Consider the following 18,599-nt stretch of genomic DNA (forward strand, 5'->3'; position numbering starts at 1 on the left):
AAGGTAGGTAAAATGAGGACCCAGATTGTTGGGGGCAATAAGTTGACTTTGTATATAAATATACAAATAGAATGAAGACTATTGCTAACATAGTGTAAGCCGCCCTGAGTCTTCGGAGAAGGGCAAGATATAAATGCAAATAAAAAATATATATATTTGGTTAAAGAAGAAGTGTGAATTTTCTGTTTCCCTTGGTTATAATAATAATAATTGTCAACTTTAATAACTTTAAAACGTGTGGATTTTGATTCCCAGAATTCCCCAGCCAGCAAAAGCAAGCTGGCTGGGGAATTCTGGGAGTTAAAAGTCCACATGTCTTTAGTCCACACGACTCCTTAGGGTGCCGTCCGCCAAGCAATGTCGGCTGGCGGCACCCAGGGGAAGAGCCTTCTCTGTGGGGGCTCCTACTCTCTGGAACGAACTTTCCCCTGGCTTGCGCCAATTGCCTGACCTTCGGACCTTTCGCCGCAAGCTGAAGACGTATTTATTTACTCGCGCGGGGTTGGCTTACATTTTAAATTCTAAATTTTAATTTTTTGGATGTATTTTAATGGGTTTTAAATTTTTAATATGTTTTAGATTTTTGCCCAATTGTATAATAAGTTTTTTAACTGTTTATTTTGAATTGTATTTGTTACTGTTTTTATTTCTGGCTGTACACCGCCCTGAGTCCTTCGGGAGAAGGGCGGTATAAAAATCTAATAAATAATAATAAAATAATAATAATAATAATAATAATAATAATAATAATAATGATGATGATGATGATGATGATGATGATGATGATGATGATGATGATGATGATGATGATGATGTCGTAAAGTTGCTAAGATTGAGAAACACCGGGCTATTGGAAAACATGATATCGTCCTTACATTCTGCCTTTGATACGGTTAAGGGAAATAGGAACGTATTTTCCAACAAACGCATTTCAATTGCAGCCGCCTTTGCTTTGTGCTACACGCAGGTGACGGAGCACGGCAAAGCAGCCCTAGCTGACCTTCGACCTGGAGATGTCATAATTTCCATCAATGGGGAGAATACTTCTGAGATGCTGAACGTGGAGGCACAGAACAAAATAAAGCAGAGCCCCGGGAGGCTGCAATTGCAAGTGGACAGGTGAGTTTATTAGAAGTGAAAGGCCCCAATGGAGAGGGTGCGCAACTTGGGCGTCCTGGATGGACGGCTGTCTTTCGAAGACCATTTGACAGCCGTCTCCAGGAGAGCTTTTTACCAGGTTCGCCTGATCCGCCAGTTGCACCCCTTCCTAGACCGGGATGCCCTATGCACGGTCACTCATGCTCTCGTGACATCTCGTCTGGATTACTGCAATGCTCTCTACATGGGGCTTCCCTTGAGGAGCACCCGGAGGCTCCAGTTAGTCCAGAATGCGGCTGCGCGGGTGATAGAGGGAGCCCCTTGTGGCTCCCATGTGACACCTCTCCTGCGCAGACTGCACTGGCTACCTGTGGCCTTTCGGGTGCGCTTCAAGGTTTTGGTAACTATCTTCAAAGTGCTCCATGGCATAGGGCCGGGCTATCTACGGGACCGTCTGCTGCCACCGATTGCCTCCCACCGACCCGTGCGCTCTCACAGGGAGGGACTCCTTAGGGTGCCGTCAGCCAGGCAGTGCCGACTGGCGACGCCCAGAGGGAGAGCCTTTTCTGTGGGGGCTCCCACCCTCTGGAACGAACTTCCCCCAGGTCTTCGTCAACTTTCCGACCTTCGAACCTTTCGCCGCGAGCTTAAGACACATCTATTTATTTGCGCAGGACTGGACTAGAATTTTAAATCTTAATTTGGTTTTAATGGGGTTTTATTATTTTTTATTGCAATTTTTAACATTCGGCCTTATTTAATAAGTTTTTTAAATTGGTGTTTTATTCTGTATTTATATGTATGTTTTTATTAGGCTGTAAACCGCCCTGAGTCCTCTGGGAGATAGGGCGGTATATAAATGTGATTAAATAAATAAATAAAAATAAAATAATACTAAATCACCTACCCAGTAGCTTTCTGCTCAGGTTCTCTTTCCCACTGGCAACGTTAGGAGCAACTCCAATCTTAGAGGGATCCTTTGTGCAATATGACATTATAGCGTGCTTAAAGTGACCAGATTTCAGCGATGGCAAAGCGGGACACCATTGATGGGGGGGGAAAGGGGGGGCTGCACATGCGCGCTGAGTCTTGCCACCTGCCTGAAGGAGGAGGAGCGGCTGCTGCTTCTCTGCTCTTCCAGGCAGGCTCGGCTCTCATCTCCGCTCTTCTCTTCCTCTCGGGTGAAGTCAAGCGGCGTCTCTCCTCCCTCTCGCGCCCCCTTCTCCGCCACTCCCCCTTCTCCGCCTCCTCCTCTTGTGTTGCCGCCTCCCATTTTCAGAATGGGAGTGAAACAAAAAAAAATCAGGACTTTTTGGAATTGCCGCAGGATGCGGGACAAATTATTAAAAAGCGGGACTGTCCTGCCAAAAGCGGGACATCTGGTCACTATAAGCTGATGGATCAGCCACTTTCAATGGAAAACGAACTTGGCTTGGGATCCCATTGCTGGCGTTCCCATTGCTGGGGTTGAAATCCAGCGAATGGAAGGCAAGCCTCGGCAGGCTTCAGAACTTCACGGAAGTTTTCTGGGCTTGGAAACTGAGCTATCAGGCTTGATTAGTTCTCGGATGAGAGACACCAAGGAATCTCGAAGGTGGAGGCTAGATTGGGAAATTAAGTGAGAGAACATCCTGGCCGAAAGCCAACCCCAATCATTTTGGTACTTGTTGGCTGAGAAACCACTGACGGACTTACCCCATATCGGCAGTAGTGTGGAGCTGAAGATTTTGGTTGCTTGTATTTCAAGTAGACTTGGGAAGATGGGACTTGGTGGAGAGTCATTTCATCAAAGCTTTGCTGGCTGGCTGAGGAATTCTGGGAGTTGAAGTCCACAAGCCTTAAAGTTGCCATGGTTGGAGAGCCCTGTCCTAAAGCCAACACATTTTGCCCCATGCTTGGAAAGACCCTCCGTGGTTAAAGCCTTGGAGAGAGGCTGGAGAAACCCTTTTTAGGTCTTCACCTGATCCTAGACTTGGTGGAAGCAGTTCAGTCCAGCTTATTAAATAATCATTGTGAGGATAAAATGAGGGGAAATCCCTCCAGGTCTTGTCTTGAGCTCATAAGGGAAATGTGAGGCCTATAAGAAATATTAAATAACACATATCCCTTGGAAGTAAAAATAATAGCTAGAGTCAGAAGTTCTGGAGATGAATCAACCAAAGAGCACGATGCATCCCGAGTTGACTTCTGTAAGGCTTTTCAACATACGTTCCTAGCAGGGTTTAATCCTGCTTCTCTAGGAAGATATATTTCTTTCTTTCTTTCTTTCTTTCTTTCTTTCTTTCTTTCTTTCTTTCTTTCTTTCTTTCTTTGTCAAACACAACAGTATATATAAGTATAAGCATGAAATAACCATACGAATTGGATACAATCAAAGGGAACATTAGGACAGGGACGGTAGGCATGCTGGTGCTCTTATGCACGCCCCTTACAGACCTCTTAGGAATGGGGTGAGGTCAACAGTAGATAGTCTTTGGTTAAAGTTTTGGGGATTTTGGGAAGAGACCACAGAGTCAGGTAGTGCATTCCAGGCAATTAACAGCTCTGTTACTGAAGTCATATTTTCTACAGTCAAGATTGGAGCGGTTCACATTACGTTTGTGTGCTCGTGTATTGTTGCGATTGAAGCTGAAGTAGTCTTCGACAGGAAGGACATTGTAGCAGATGATTTTATGAGTTAAACTCAGGTCATGCTGAAGGCAGCAGAGTTCTAAATTTTCTAAATCCAGGATTTCAAGTCTGGTGGCATAAGATATTTTGTTGTGATCAGAGGAGTGGAGAACTCTTCTTGTAAAATATTTCTCGGCACGCTCAATTGTATTAATATCCGAAATGAGGTGTGGGTTCCAGGCAGGCGAGATGTATTCGAGAATTGGTCTACCAAAGAGCACGATGCATCCCGAGTTGACTTCTATAAGGCTTTTCAACATATGTTCCTAGCAGGGTTTAATCCTGCTTCTCTGGGAAGATATTGTCGTGTCCCACTCCTCCGCTGACGGCCAGGTCAGGGAAATCCGAATCAGGCGTGCCTCTGCAGCTCTGCCAAAGTCCTAGCAAAGTCCTCAGGGTAGGCAGGAGACCAGAAAGTGACTTCAGCAAGATATGTTTAGACTTTGCCTGACTCAGAGAATGCCAGAAAGCAGGTCCTTTATATAGGCCATGGGGTGTGGCTCCATGACTCAGCACTTATCCAGGCCTGCCCCTCCCTTCCTTCTGTTGCCTCCATCTATCAAGTCTTCTGAGTCGAGGGTCACTCCAGTCAGCAGCTGTTGGCAATTGTTCTCCCTCAGGTTCACATGCTGTGGAGGAGGGGGAGGGGTCTAGTTGCTCCATTTGCCTGGGCATGGAGCCAGAGCTGGGGGCTGGAGATACTTCCTCCTCTTCAGCCTGTCTGGGCATGGAGCCAGGGCTGGGACCGGGAGGCATACTAGGACATTCCTCCGTGTTCGGAAGCAGATAAGAAGGCCCCGGCTGTGGTGAGATCGGACGAGACACAACAGATATATTATTTATTCTCTCTTAATTTTGTGGCGGAATAAATGTGTATGTGCTTTCATCGTTAGCGTTGCTTCTTAAAGTTGCCACTATATTCTCTTTCTCTGTAGGCAGATGACTCTGAAGGGGTATTTTTTATCTACCCTAGTATCATTTAATCCCATCAAAAGGGATTCCCCCCTCAAAGTCTCATCAGTGTTGTCCTGTAAAGTACATGTGTTTTGACATCCAAAATGGCGGTCCTTATTAACAGGGCCTGAGGAGGAATCCATTTTAATGAATTTAGTGATTTAATTGAGGGGGTCCTTGGTGCTCTCTGGCCTTGCTTGTGTTCTTGCAGATGTTTCGTTGTCCAAACTAGGTAACATCAACAATGACTAGATTAGTACTGATGATATTACTTAGTTTGGGTAACGAAACATCTGCAAGAACCTCAAGCAAGCTTAGAGAGCACCAAGGACCCCATGTTCCTCTTCCTCCTCCTCTCCCATCGTACAATTTAGCCTCCTGACCCTTTATCATCTTTGTTGCTCTTCTCTGCACTCTTTCTTAGGTCTCAGAAATTTTTTCGTATCGTCGTTTTTTTAATTTTTTATTTATTTTGTTTGTCAAACCATGTTACGAGATAAGAGGAACCAGTATAAAAATGGATTTGAATCAGCGGTGAAAACCTACCGGTTCGCACCACTTCAGGTGAACCATTAGTGATAAAAACTACCGGTTTGAGTGAACCAGGAGTAAAAAAAACTCTACCGGTTCCTCTGAACTGGTAATTTCCGACTATCAGCTGTGCCGTGCAATTTAAAATCGCTAGAAAGCAGGAAATCCTGTTTTCTGGTGAATCTAAATCACGCGGCAAAGCTGTTCCCCTCCTCACCGTTCTGCTTACCTTCCCAAGCTTTCTTTGTCAGCGTGTTTGGTGTGTACTGTGTATGCACGCACGTGCAGCGTGCATTTTGTGTGTATTGTGCATGTGCACGGAGCACAAGTTTGGTGCGCGCCGTGCAAGCAAGGCCAGCGAACCGCTGGCAAACCAGTTCAGATTTCACCACTGATATGAATGCAGGAAATGGGTGCAAATAAATGGGGACAGTAGAACAGGGACGGTAGGCACGCTGGTGCGCTTATGCACGCCCCTTACAGACCTCTTAGGAATGGGGTGAGGTCAATAGTAGATAGTTTTTGCTTAAAGCTTTGGGGATTTTGGGAAGAGACCACAGAGTCAGGTAGTGCGTTCCAGGCATTAACAACTCTATTGCTGAAGTCATATTTTCTGCAATTGAGTTTGGAGCGGTTTACCTTGAGTTAATATCTATTGTGTGCTCATGTATTATTGAGGTTGAAGCTGAAGAAGTCATTGACAGGTAGGATGTTGTAGCAGATGATTTTATGAGCTATGCTTAGGTCATACCGAAGGCGGCGTAGTTCTAAATTTTCTAAGCCCAAAATTTCAAGTCTGGTGGCATAAGGTATTTTGTTGCGAGCAGAGGAGTGGAGGACTCTTCTCGTGAAATACCTCTGGACTCATTCAGTTGTATTAATGTCCGATATACAGTGTGGATTCCAGGCAGACGAGCTGTATTCGAGAATTGGTCTAGCAAAGGTTTTGTATGCCCTAGTTTGCAGTACAATGTTAATTATAATTAATAATTATAATAATAAATTAATAATTATTTATAAATAAATTAATAATAATTATTAAACTATATATTATTAATAATTATTATTAGTAGTAAATGTATTATTGTTTGTCAGACTGTTGGTTTTTTTTCCTTCCACAGTGTTTGTGAACTGCTTTTTGGCTATGTTGGTGGTTTGGCAAGCAGCTAACTCGGAAAAGAAGCAATTTTGGCAGTTTTTCCACCCAGCTGGTTCCAATGTTTGCGCTCTTGTTTATTCTTGCTGTTGGTGATGGTTGAAAACTTGGGAAATCGTTGCTTGGATGAGAAAGGTCTTTAGAAGTTGGATGAAACAACTTCATTTCCTCGTCTAAGATCTTCCACGTGCAAACGCTTGTTCACACGTGTTGTGCCCCAGAAATCCAAATCCAGTCACTGAAATGGTTGTGTGCCACTCTGTATTGTGTATTTCACAGCATTTATTTCAGCACGGGTAGATTTCATCCAGAATAACGCTGAGCTCTGCTGTTCATAGCGGATGATTTTTATTAAGAGAAAAGCAGAGAGGGAGAGAGTCTTCATCAAAACGTGATTTGCTTTTGAGTCTCCTTTCTAATTTCAAATTGTCCTTTGTCCAGTGTGAGAATATTTGTGCTCTTTCCATATGTGTGTGGAGAGTTGCCGTTTTCCACAAAAGGATGGGATGGCATTCCTAAAGCTTAACTTGTTTCCGTGTATGCACACTTGAAATAGTGTTTAGGGTGAGCTCCAACCTGCACTGCATATTGGACATTAATACAATTGAGCAAGTCCAGAGATATTTCTCAAGAAGAGTCCTCCATTCCGCAACAGAATCCTATATGCCACCAACCTTGAAATTTTGGGCTTAGACAACTTAGAACTTCGCTGTCTTCGGTCCTAAGAGTAGTACATGAAGAGTAGTACATAAAATTATCTGCTACAACGTCCTACCTGTCAATGACTACTTCAGCTTCAACCGCAACAATACACGAGCCCACAATAGATACAAACTTAAGGTAAACCGCTCCAAACTCGATTGCAGAAAATACGACTTCAGCAGCAGATAGGTCAATGCCTGGAATGCATTAACCGGACTCTGTGGTCTCTTCCCCAAACCCCCAAAATTTTAACCTTAAACCAGGGGTCTGCAACCTTAAACACTCAAAGAACCATTTGGACCCGTTTCCCGCAGAAAAGAAAACATCGGGAGCCACAAAACTGTTCCCGTACCTGACTATATTTCTTGAGCGGCTACAAAACTAGCATATGTAGTTGAGTTAAACGTTCTGTTTTCTTCTGAAACTTTTCTTTTGTTGGATTTATCCATGGTTGGCCTACCGGGGGTTGAAAAGCTCAAACCACGCTCTGGTTATGTCTCGGTTGGATTACTGCAATGCTCTCTACATGGGGTTCCCCTTGAGGTGCACCCGGAGGCTGCAGTTAATCCAGAATGTGGCTGCGCGAGTAGTAACGGGAGCCGCTCGTGGCTCCCACGTAATATCACTGCTCCGTAGTCTGCACTGGCTTCCTGTGGTCTTTAGGGTGTGCTTCAAGATTTTGGTTACCACCTTTAAAGCGCTCCATGGCTTAGGACCCAGGTACTTACGAGACCGCCTGCTATTACCCTATGCCTCCCACCGACCCGTACGCTCTCACAGAGAGGGTCTCCTCAGGGTGCCGTCCGCCAAACAGTGTCGGCTGGCGGCCCCCAGGAGTAGGGCCTTCTCTGTTGGAACATCGATGCTCTGGAATGAATTTCCCCCTGGCCTACATCAAGTGCCTGATCTTCGGACCTTCCGTCGTGAGCTAAAAACACATTTATTTATTCAAGCGGGACTGGCATAAGTAGTTTTGATTTTAAATTGGGGTTTTATTAATATTTTAAAATTTAAAATTTAAATTTTGATTTTCAGCCTTTTTGTAATTTGCTATGTTTTAAATGTTGGTTTTAATTGTATATATCCTGTGTTTTATCTTTGGCTGTACACCGCCCTGAGTCCTTTGGGAGAAGGGCGGTATAAAAATTTAATAAATAATAATAATAATAATAATAATAATAATAATAATAAATCGCGGGCGGGCGGGTGTCGCAGATTGGCGGTTGTGACGCATATTTTGAGTGACAGGGAGCCGCAGCAGAGGGGTGAAAGAGCCACATGCGGCTCCAGAGCCACAGATTGCTGACCCCTGCCTTAGACTGTCTACTGTCAACCTCACCCCATTCCTAGGAGGTCTGTAAGCGGGGTGAATAAGCGCACCAGTGTGCCTACCGTCCCTGTCCTAATCTCCCCTTTTATGTGTATCCATTTCATGTATCCATAATCACGTTTATTCTTTTATCTGTTATCTTCTATATGCTTGACAAATAAATAAATTAAAAATAAATAAGAAGCAAGGAACCCATTTTTTCCCCCTTCCTTAACCTCCCTTCTCCCTCTGTTAACCAGGAATAAGCTAATTGTTGGCTTATGCAACTTATTTCTCTTCTCTTAAAAGATGTGTGAGAACCTCTTTCGCCAGGACAGGGTGTATTCTTCTGGGAAGCTGTTGGGCAAGGTCTTCTCTGTTATGGAGCCACAGGCCAAATCAACACGCAAACCTCAGCTTGCCAACGCTCTGGTTGCTGACACCGAATGTCCTCCTTCAAAGTCTCGGTGGCAGCCATGGATATTTGTTTTGGAGAAAGGGCTGAAAAAAGCCCAGATTCCCTCTCCTTCTAATAGGGCCTTTTAAGGAGAGGTAGGGCAGGAGAACATCTGATTAACAAAGTACGAGATGTCTCATTGGCTAGGACTGCTGTTGGAGCTTTCCTGGGCCTCTTGCAAAAGCTGTAGTAGTCGTTTGGTGATCCCATATGAGTCTAAACCAGGGATCTCCAACTTTGGCAATGTTAAGACTCCTGGACTCCAGCGCCCAGAATTCTGGGAGTTGGAGTCCATGAGTCTTAACGTTGCCAAGGTTGGAGACCCCTGGTCTAAACAACCATTTGTCAGAAATGGTCTAGGGCAGGGTGTCAGAACTCGATTTCACTAACTGTGAGAGGGATCTTGGAGTCCTAGTAGACAACCATTTAGATATGAGCCAGCCGTGTTGCAGCAGCTGCCAAAAAGGCCAACACAGTTCTGGGCTGCATAAACCGAGGGATAGAATCAAGATCACGTGAAGTGTTAATACCACTTTATGATGCCTTTGGTAAGGCCACACTTGGAATATTGCATTCAGTTTTGGTCGCCGCGATGTAAAAAGGATGTGGAGAGACTAGAAAGAGTGCAGAGAGGAACAACAAAGATGATTAGGGGACTGGAGGCTAAAACATATAAAGAACGGTTGCAGGAACTCGGTATGTCTAATTTAATGAAAAGAAGGACTAGGGGAGACATGATAGCAGTATTCCTATCTCTCAGGGGCTGCCACAAAGAAGAGGGACTCAAACTATTCTCCAAGCACCTGAAGGCAAGATAAGAAGCAATGGGTGGAAACTTGTCAAAGAGAGAAGCAACTTAGAACTAAGGAGAAATTTCCTGACAGTGACAACAATTAATAAGTGGAACAATTTGCCTGCAGAAGTTGTAAACGCTCCAACACTGGAAGTTTTTAAGAAAATGTTGGATAACCATTTGTCTGAAGTGGTGTAGGGTTTCCTGCCTGGGCAGGGGGCTGGACTAGAAGACCTCCAAGGTCCCTTCCAACTCTGTTGTTGTTGTTGTTGTTGAGGGCCACATCAGAGTTGTGTTTGACCTCGGGAGTGGGTGGACGTTGCCAGGGTGGGCATGGCCAGTTTGATGTCACTCGTGTAGACGCCTGTGGTGCCCGAGTTCTCTGCCAGTGAAAACGGAGCTCAGGGGGGACACACATTTTCATTTTCGCTGGCAGAGACACGGCGGGCTGGTCCTGCATTTATTTCCAGGGTAGCCCCGCGGGCCAAATCTAAGCACCCTGCGGGCTGGATTTAGCCTGTGGGCCTTGAGTTTGACGCCCCTGGTATAGAGTCTCCTGCTTGAGCTACAAGACCTCTGAGGTCCAGTGGTGGAATCTGAACTGGTTTATTACCAGTTCGCTGGCTGTGCATTGTGCACGCATGTGCACTGCGCACCATGCACCAAATGCAAGGTGTGCACGCTCATGCAGTGCATGGTGAAAGGAGGCATGGGGTAAGTAGAACAGCACGGGGGTGGGGAGGGGGTGATCAGCTGTGGCGCGCAATCTTTTTTTTTTTTTACTTTTAAAAGCATTTTTTTACAACCTATTCGGCCAAATAGGTTGTTAAAAAATGCTTTTAGAAGTAAAGAAAAAGGTTCTGACGATTGCACAGCTTACCTGGGATTGTCAGAACCCTTTTTTACCTTTTAAAAGCATTTTTTACAACCTATTCGGCCAAACAGGTTGTAAAAAAATGCTTTTAAAAGTAAAGAAAAAAGGCTCTGATGATCAGGCAGCTCAGCTGGAATTTTCAGAGCCCTTTTTTTACCTTTTAAAAGCATTTTTTAAAAGAAGCGGCAACCCGGGAAGCTGGCGACCGGGCATTGGGTGGACATGGGCGGTGGGGGGGGGGTAGGGATTTTTACTACTGGTTCTCCAAACCACCCACCACCATCGCTACCGGATTGGCTGAACCGGGAGCATTTAATCGCTGCCGAAGTCCCTCCCAAGTTTATTATTCTATGTTGAATGTAATGGGAAGGTTACCCTTTGGTGAAGTATCCCACTGGGCATTGGATAGGAGAAAAGACTGGCGGAATCATGTAAGGTGGAGAAGAAAGGAGGGCTAATGTCTTCAGCGAAAGGCAAGACCTGGACTTTTCTGGTTTGAGCAAACTGGACTATGCCCTTACGAACAGGTCGCCATCCAGGGTGTGGCATTTACTGGGATGATTCAGAAATTCTCTTTCCACACACACCTTCAACCGGATGATGGTAGAGCTTGGTCAGATGCTTCAGACAATCTAGGTCAGGGGTCTCCAACCTTGGCAACTTTAAGACTTGTGGACTTCAGCTCCCAGAATTCCCCAGAATTCTAGGAGTCGATGTCCATAGGCCTTATGGTGGCCAAGTTTGGACACTTCTGCTCTACATCCTGGAGTTGGAAACTTAGAACTCTGGAGTTGAAGTCCACAAGTCTTAAAAGTTGCCAAGGTCGGAGACTCCTGACCTAGGCAACACCAGTGATGGGTAGCCTAGTGAATTCCCCAACTCAACTTTCTCTTCTGCTGGAATTTTTAGAGCTGAGACGTACTTAGCTTTGCACCTGCTGTGTGAGCTTTGGCAAGATCTTGTTGCGCTCTTTCCTTGCGTGCTCTGGCTTGCATGTTTGGTATGCAGCGGTATCGGTGTGCGTGCCGGAGTGTTGTGTGTATGTTTGTGTGTGTGTGTGTGGTGGAGAATCTAGGTGTGTTATGGCCATCTTCTCCGCAGCTGCCTTGCCAACCAAGGTCCTGCCATCTTTGTTCATTGCCGTTCCATCTCTTTGTGACATTTTCTGTTGTGTGCGGTAGATGCAAGATGACCTTGGGAAGCCCTAACGGCATCTTGGCACCATCCCAAAACTTGACAAACTTGAACTTGAGCAGTTCAGCAAGCAACATTCCTCGCATTCCGGGACTTTCTGCTCATCCTCTTCTCCGCTCCTCTGAGCATACTGATTTGTCTCCTGCTCCCAACCATCACTTATCCTGGGGCACCTGAAGCTTTGTGAGTTGGCTCAATGTTTTCAAGTTGGTTTTGACTTCTTCGGCTGTTGTGAGGCGGATTTTTCTGGTTCAGGAATCTCCATACCAGAAATCCCGGTTGGAGTTTATTGTGCACATATTTTTTTTAGTGCTTTATTCTCGTTAGCGAGCATACTTCCTTCCTCCTATTAATCCCTGAGGATTTTCCTACTTAATTGTTAGACAGTTTTAGCAAAATTTTAGCCTTCGGTTCCCATCAGGATAGCCTTCCTCAGCCTGAGAAATTTCAAGCATTGGCCCCTTCATACATCTGGAGGAGACCCAGGTGAAAAAGCTGTATGAACACATTTCTTGTGCGTCACTCTTGAACTAGGTAGTACATGCCATGTCTTAGTTTGGTATAAGATGAGAGTATCATCACGTTCTTTTATATATTTATATATAAATATAAATTTGTATGTTTATTTATATGGTGAACGGTTGCAGGAACTGGGCATGGCTGGTCTAGTGAAGAGAAGGACCAGGGGAGACAGGATAGCAGCCTTCCAATATTTGAGGAGCTCCCACAGAGAGGAGGGGGTTAAGCAGGGGTGAAATCCAGCAAATTCTGACAGGTTCTAGAGAACCGGTAGCGGAAATTTTGAGTAGTTTGGAGAATCGGCAAATACCACCTCTGGCTGGCCCCAGAGTGGGGTGGGAATGGAGATTTTGCAATATCCTTCCCCCAGGAGTGGGGAGGGAATGGGGATTGTGCAGTATCCTTCCCCTGCCATGCCCACCAAGCCACACCCACCAAGATACACCACGCCCACCAAGACACGCCCACAGAACCGGTAGTAAAAAAATTACTGGGCATGATAGCAGTGTTCCAATATTAGACTAAAACATATGAAGAACAGTTGCAGGAACTGGGCCTGGCTAGTGAAGAGAAGGACCAGGGGAGACAGGATAGCAGTCTTCCAATATTTGAGGGGCTGCCACAGAGAGGAGGATGGGGGTCAAGCTATTCTCCAAAGCACCCGAAGGCCAGACAAGGAACAATGGATGGAAAGTGACCAAGGAGAGATTCAACCTGGAAATAAGGAGGAACTTTCTGACAGAACAATCAACCCATGGAACAAAAGTTGCCTTCGGAAGTTGTGGGAGCTTCATCACTGGAAGCTTTGAAGAAGAGACTGGACTGTCACCTGTCAGAAATGGTGTAGGGTCTCCTGCTTGGGCCGGGAGGGAGATTGGACTAGATGACCTACAAGGTCCCTTCCAAGTCTGTTAATCTAATATATTGATTTGTACATGTGGAATACCTAGCACATCCGTTAAGAAAATGTGGAAGAGGCCCAAGACAAAGTTTAAGCTGGAGAACACCAATCTTGGTTTCTAAGTATTATTATTGACTGGTTTTCAGGCGTTTTCATGTTTAAAAAACACAGTCTTAAGTTCTGCCTTTTACTAAGAAGTCACCACCAGTCCTTAGACCTGAAGAACCTTCAGAACTGAAGAAGCTTCTTGCGTGAGAAGCAAAATGTTTTTCAAAGAAAAAAAACCAAGAAACTCTAGCTGCCTTTTGGGACAAGCACAACCTGGCTGATTCAGAATCTCCGTAGACACCAGACCTTAAGATTTTTAATGTGAGAAATTAGAATCATGTAGTGTTTTCCACTACTTTTCTTTATTTGATCTTGTTTCCCAGTCCTCCTAGAGTATTAGATGATAGATAAGACATCCAGACAGACAGACGGACACCAATCCTATCTGCTCTATGTATTTGTCTGTCTGTCTGTCTGTCTGTCTGCCTGTCTTATCTATCAATCACTGTGTGTGTCTATCTCTATCTATCTATCTATCTATCTATCTATCTATCTATCTATCTATCTATCTATCTATCTATCTATCATCTAGCTACTGAGTGTGTCTATCTATATCTATCTATCTATCTATCTATCTATCTATCTATCTATCTATCTATCTATCTATCTATCTATTATCTATCTATCTATCTATCCATCCATCATCTATCTATCTATCTGTCTGTCTGTCTGTCTGTCTGTCTGTCTGTCTGTCTGTCTGTCTGTCTGTCTGTCTGTCTGTCTGTCTATCTATCTATCTATCTATCTATCTATCTATCTATCTATCTATCTATCTATCTATCATCTATCTATCTACCTACCTACCTACTTACCTACCTACCTTATCCACAGACATACCCCAACAATATTATCTTCGTTATAGCTAGTTCTAAAATGGGTGTATGGAGATTTGGTCTAGGTGACGTTGATTTTCATCTTGGACATAGGCCATAACAAGATTGTAAAACCAGTAGCAAACAATATAACTTGTCATATGGTGAAGGACAGATTAAGTAAACAACTGCCATTTAGAGTAGTCACGTCTGTATTATGGGTAAAAAAAAAAGGAAGTTATGTAATCAAATTCTTGGCCATAGCTCGATCATTTCTCCTAACAGGATGGACTGCACATTTTTTTTATAAAAAAAAAATATACATTGGTATTTCATTAATAACTTCCCTCCTGCTTTTGACATGTTTTGCTGTATTCTTCTTTTGACTCCTGGTATTTTTGTCCAGCTTCTTATGGAATGCCTCTTTGAAATGCAAGGATAAAAATTTAAATCTGTACTTAGCAATAAACTCTTAAGTTGTCTAGAGCGGGGGTCATCAATCTTTCGGATCTCAGGGACCACTAAATTCATAATTTTAAATTCCGCGGACCACTAATATGATCTGCCTAATGACCGGCTGGGTGGGCGTGGCTAGGTGGTCATGTGACTGGGTGGGCGTGGCAGACACATCACTCACATCAAAGGGTGCCTCACCAGCCTCCCCTCGCCCCTCCCCTCCTCCCTCCCACTCCTCGCCTCCTCACCCGGGCTCCTTAGGGCCCCAACAGGAAGCAGTTGTTGGAGCTAAGCAGCCACCATGAGAAAGAGTTGGCCAAACAGCTCGGTTCAAATTGGATCTGACCGAGAAGGAGGCTCAGCAGAAGCACCTCACTGAGGACTAGGAGCATAGGCTTTCCAAGCAGAGGGAAGACCTGCGGGAGTGCAAAGCTAGGTACCGGCGCCTGGAGGCTCAGCAGGCTGAGATGGTCAGCCAGTTCCAGGCCATGATGCAATCCCACTGGAATAAGGTCCTCTGGCTCTTCGCCACCAGCAGCACTTCCCTCCAGCCTTCGCCCAAAGCCCCACACCAGGAGGATGAAGCAGACCCCAAGTTGGAATTTCTTGCCCCCTCTGACCCACACAAAAAGACCCCGAAGGTGGAGAGACTCTGTAGCAACACAAACGTTCATTGCACGTATCCAGCCCAGGGGCCGTAGTTTGAGGACCCCTGCAATATAAAAAATGCAAATATTTTTTCTGTGGACCACCAACATTTTCTCGTGGATCACTAGTGGTCCATGGACCACAAGTTGGTAGCCGCTGGTCTAGAGGACTTTGGTTTGGTAGGATGGGTGGGGGTCATGGAGATGAAGAACTCTTCCCAAATTAAACATTGCAATATGGAACACAAGACAAATTTGGGATTTAAAGAGTAAGCACTTCCCCCACCATCCAGAACTGACAGTAATAAAGACAATGGGCTTCCAAGGTGTAGCATATGCTTTTTTTCCAATTTTGGTGATGTCGAGTCATAGTCACTAAAATGCTGCATTTCTGCATATGTCTCATGCTTGTTTCTGGACAGAGGACGAAATAGGGTTAAAAGGAACGAGGAAGTGGATTGGTGGTTTCAAATTCTTTGGTTTCACTTAGTTCTCTCTTCCAGGGCTATAACTTTTGCAGCCTGGAAATGAATATCTTGTGCAATATAGTATGAGACACTTAGATTTAAAAAAAAAGAATTTATTTTCTGACCATGTAAACATTTCTCTTCATAGATAACTATTGAATATTTGTTTTTATTTTACTGGTTTGCAGATACGTCCCTAGCCTTAATGTAGCTTTTTTAAAGCTGTTTTTACCCTCTTAATTTGCTTCTGCATTGACCATTTCAATGACTAAAGACCATTTTATAGGGAATTGTGTTCAGACCTTGAAAATAACCCATCTTCCAAAGACAATGTAAATATTTGCCTTACAATAGCATAGCAATAGCATTTAGACTTATATACCGCTTCACAGTGATTTACAGCCCTCCCGAAAAAGTTTAGAGAGCCAGCCTCTTGCCCCCAACAATCTGGGTCCTCATTTTACCCACCTCGGAATGATGGAAGGCTGAGTCAACTTTGAGTTTGATGAGAATCCAACTGCCAAATTGCAGGCAGCCGGCAGTCAGCAGAAGTAGCCTGCAGTTCTACACTCTTACCACTGCGCCACTGTGGCTCTCACCACTACAAGCTACCTGGACAAGCATTTGATGGTCTATAATATAGAACAGCGCAGCCTTCCCTTAGCTCAGTGTTTCTCAAATAGTGGGGCAGGCCCCCCAGGGGGGGCGAGGTCTGAATGGTTTGGGATTGCATGAGTTGTAATTGTAGTTCATCTGGAGCCGTGGTCACCAACTGGTGGTCCGTGGATCACCGGTGGTCTGCAAGAAAATGTTGGTGGTCCGCAGAAACATTATTTGCATTTTTTATATTGAACTAAATCAGGGGTCCTCAAACTATGGCCCCTGGGCTGGATATGTGTAATGAACATTTGTGTTGCTGCAGAGTCTCCCCCTTTGGGGTCTTTTTGTGTGGGGCAGAGGGGGGCAGAAATTCTGACTTCGGGTCTGCTTCAGCCTCCTGGTGTGGGGCTTTGGGCGAAGGCTGGAGGGAAGTACCGCTGGTGGCGAAGAGCTGGAGGGTTTCGTTCCAGTGGGACTGCATCATGGCCTGGAACTGGCTGACCATCTTAGCCTGCTGAGCCTCCAGGTGCCGGTACCTGGCCTTGCACTCCCGCAGGTCTTCCTTCTGCTTGGAAAGCCTATGCTCCTAGTCCTCAGTGAGGTGCTTCTGCTGAGCCTCCTTCTCAGCCAGATCCAATTTGAACTGAGCTGTTTGGCCAACTCTTTCTCGTGGTGGCTGCTTAGCTCCAACAACTGCTTCCTGTTGGGGCCCTAAGGAGCCCAGGCGAGAAGGCGAGGAGTCGCGAGTAGAGGCTGTCAAAGCGCCCCTTGACATGAGTGACATTGAGTTGGCCACACCCACCCGGTCACATGACCAGCTTGCAAAGCCCACCCAGCCGGTCATTAGGCAGATCATATTAAGGATTTAAAATTATTAATTTAGTGGTCCCTGAGGTCCGAAAAGTTGGGGACCTGTGATCTGGAGGGTTTCAGATTTGGAAAGGCTGAAATTCCGAGTGGGCCACTTCTTGACTATTGTTGCCCCGACACTTTGGAACAAATATGCTGCCCCCCCAAGATCTGTGCTGTGCCCCTTCCTCTTGTCCTCTTCAAGAAGACCCGTTCAGATCCGGCTCTTCTAAACAAGCTTTTGGAGGTTAACATCTGGCTTTGTCCGTTCCACTTACGTTGTTTATGTTCTGCCTTTTAATCCAAACTTTTATATTTTTTTGCTCTTTATTTTTTAGGAAGCTTTAAGCGTGTTTGAACTGATTGCGCGGTGTGTATATGAAACTGATCAGACTATTAGAATTTGACGTCGGGCCAGTTCTATAAGCAAAACAAGATGACACTTTTTTCAAAATGGTAGTGATTTTATCTCTTGCTGGAAAAACAACAAGAGTTTTCTGGCACCTGAAATGTTGGTTTTTGAAGATGCGTGAGGAGACTTCGTTTTTCTTCTAGGATGACGTGCATCGAATGAATGCCTTCGGAGATATCTTTCACTGCGTGTAAAGCCTTTTATAAACGTGCGAAGCTTAGGGAAAAAAACAAACCTTCTCTTTTTGTGTTTTTTTTTCCTTGTTCAACCTGAGCATTTCCCTCCCTTATTACATCTCCTTTTAAAGTGTAGATCTTGGAGTTATTCGCTTGATAGGTTTTGTTGGTTGGAATTCTAAGTCCAACCAGCCAGTTAAAGTCTCCCAGAGTGATGGTTGTCTAGCCCCGTGATGGTGAACCTTTACGGCACAAACCGGAACGCGTGTGCATGTGTGTGAATGTGTGCACACGCCGGCCAGCTGGACTTTGGATTTCTAGCACATGCGTGTGAGCTGGCCAGCTGGTCCTAATGAGCGCTGGAGCCCTGGAAACTCAAAAGACCAGCTGGCTGGCGCGTGCATGCCTGTTTTTGGGCTGTTTTTGGCTGTTTTCAGGCCAGTTTTTTGGCTGTGTTTTGGGGCATTTTCCAGTGCTCATGTACCCATGTTGACCAGCTGGCCAGCGTGCGTGTGCACATCAGAAACCAGAAGAGCAGCTGGTGATGGCGCACGTCCCCACAGAGAGGGCTGTGCGTGCCACCTCTAGCACGCGTGCCAACAGGGGTCTAGCCTCTTGTTCAGGTTGCCAGACTTAACGATAATTGAGATAACATCCCTGATTTTGTCAAGTTATTCCCCTATAAAGTTGAGCCCATCCTTGCATAAATGTGCTGCTATAAAGCCTTGCTCTTAAGAAGGGTCCATCTGGCAACATTTAGCCTAAATCTGCCCTCCACGGCTTCCTCCTCACTTGGGGCGGCGCGAGTCCTCCCCAAAATTTAATTACAGGAGAAAAGAGGAATGCGAAAGCTTCAGGTTTGCAAGAGTGTGTGTTTCTAGCAGTGCCAGATGCCAATGGGAGAAAGCAGGGAT

At 45.1% G+C, this 18,599-nt stretch overlaps 1 protein-coding gene across 3 annotated transcripts in view; it reads left to right on the top strand.

Annotated features, from left to right (window-relative positions):
* The window catches only part of PDLIM2 (PDZ and LIM domain 2), a 135,762-nt gene that overhangs the window by 34,054 nt on the left and 83,109 nt on the right, over nucleotides 1–18,599 (top strand). For all 3 annotated transcript variants that reach the window (XR_009156505.1, XM_058194771.1, XM_058194772.1), the window contains exon 3: nucleotides 968–1,119. Coding sequence is in view for 2 of the 3 variants with exons in the window: in XM_058194771.1 (XP_058050754.1) it covers nucleotides 968–1,119 (152 nt within the window). In the remaining variant the exon portion in view is untranslated. The remainder of the gene's footprint in view (nucleotides 1–967; nucleotides 1,120–18,599) is intronic.

This window comes from Ahaetulla prasina, chromosome 9, assembly GCF_028640845.1.
Source record: "Ahaetulla prasina isolate Xishuangbanna chromosome 9, ASM2864084v1, whole genome shotgun sequence".
NCBI lineage: Eukaryota > Metazoa > Chordata > Lepidosauria > Squamata > Colubridae > Ahaetulla > Ahaetulla prasina.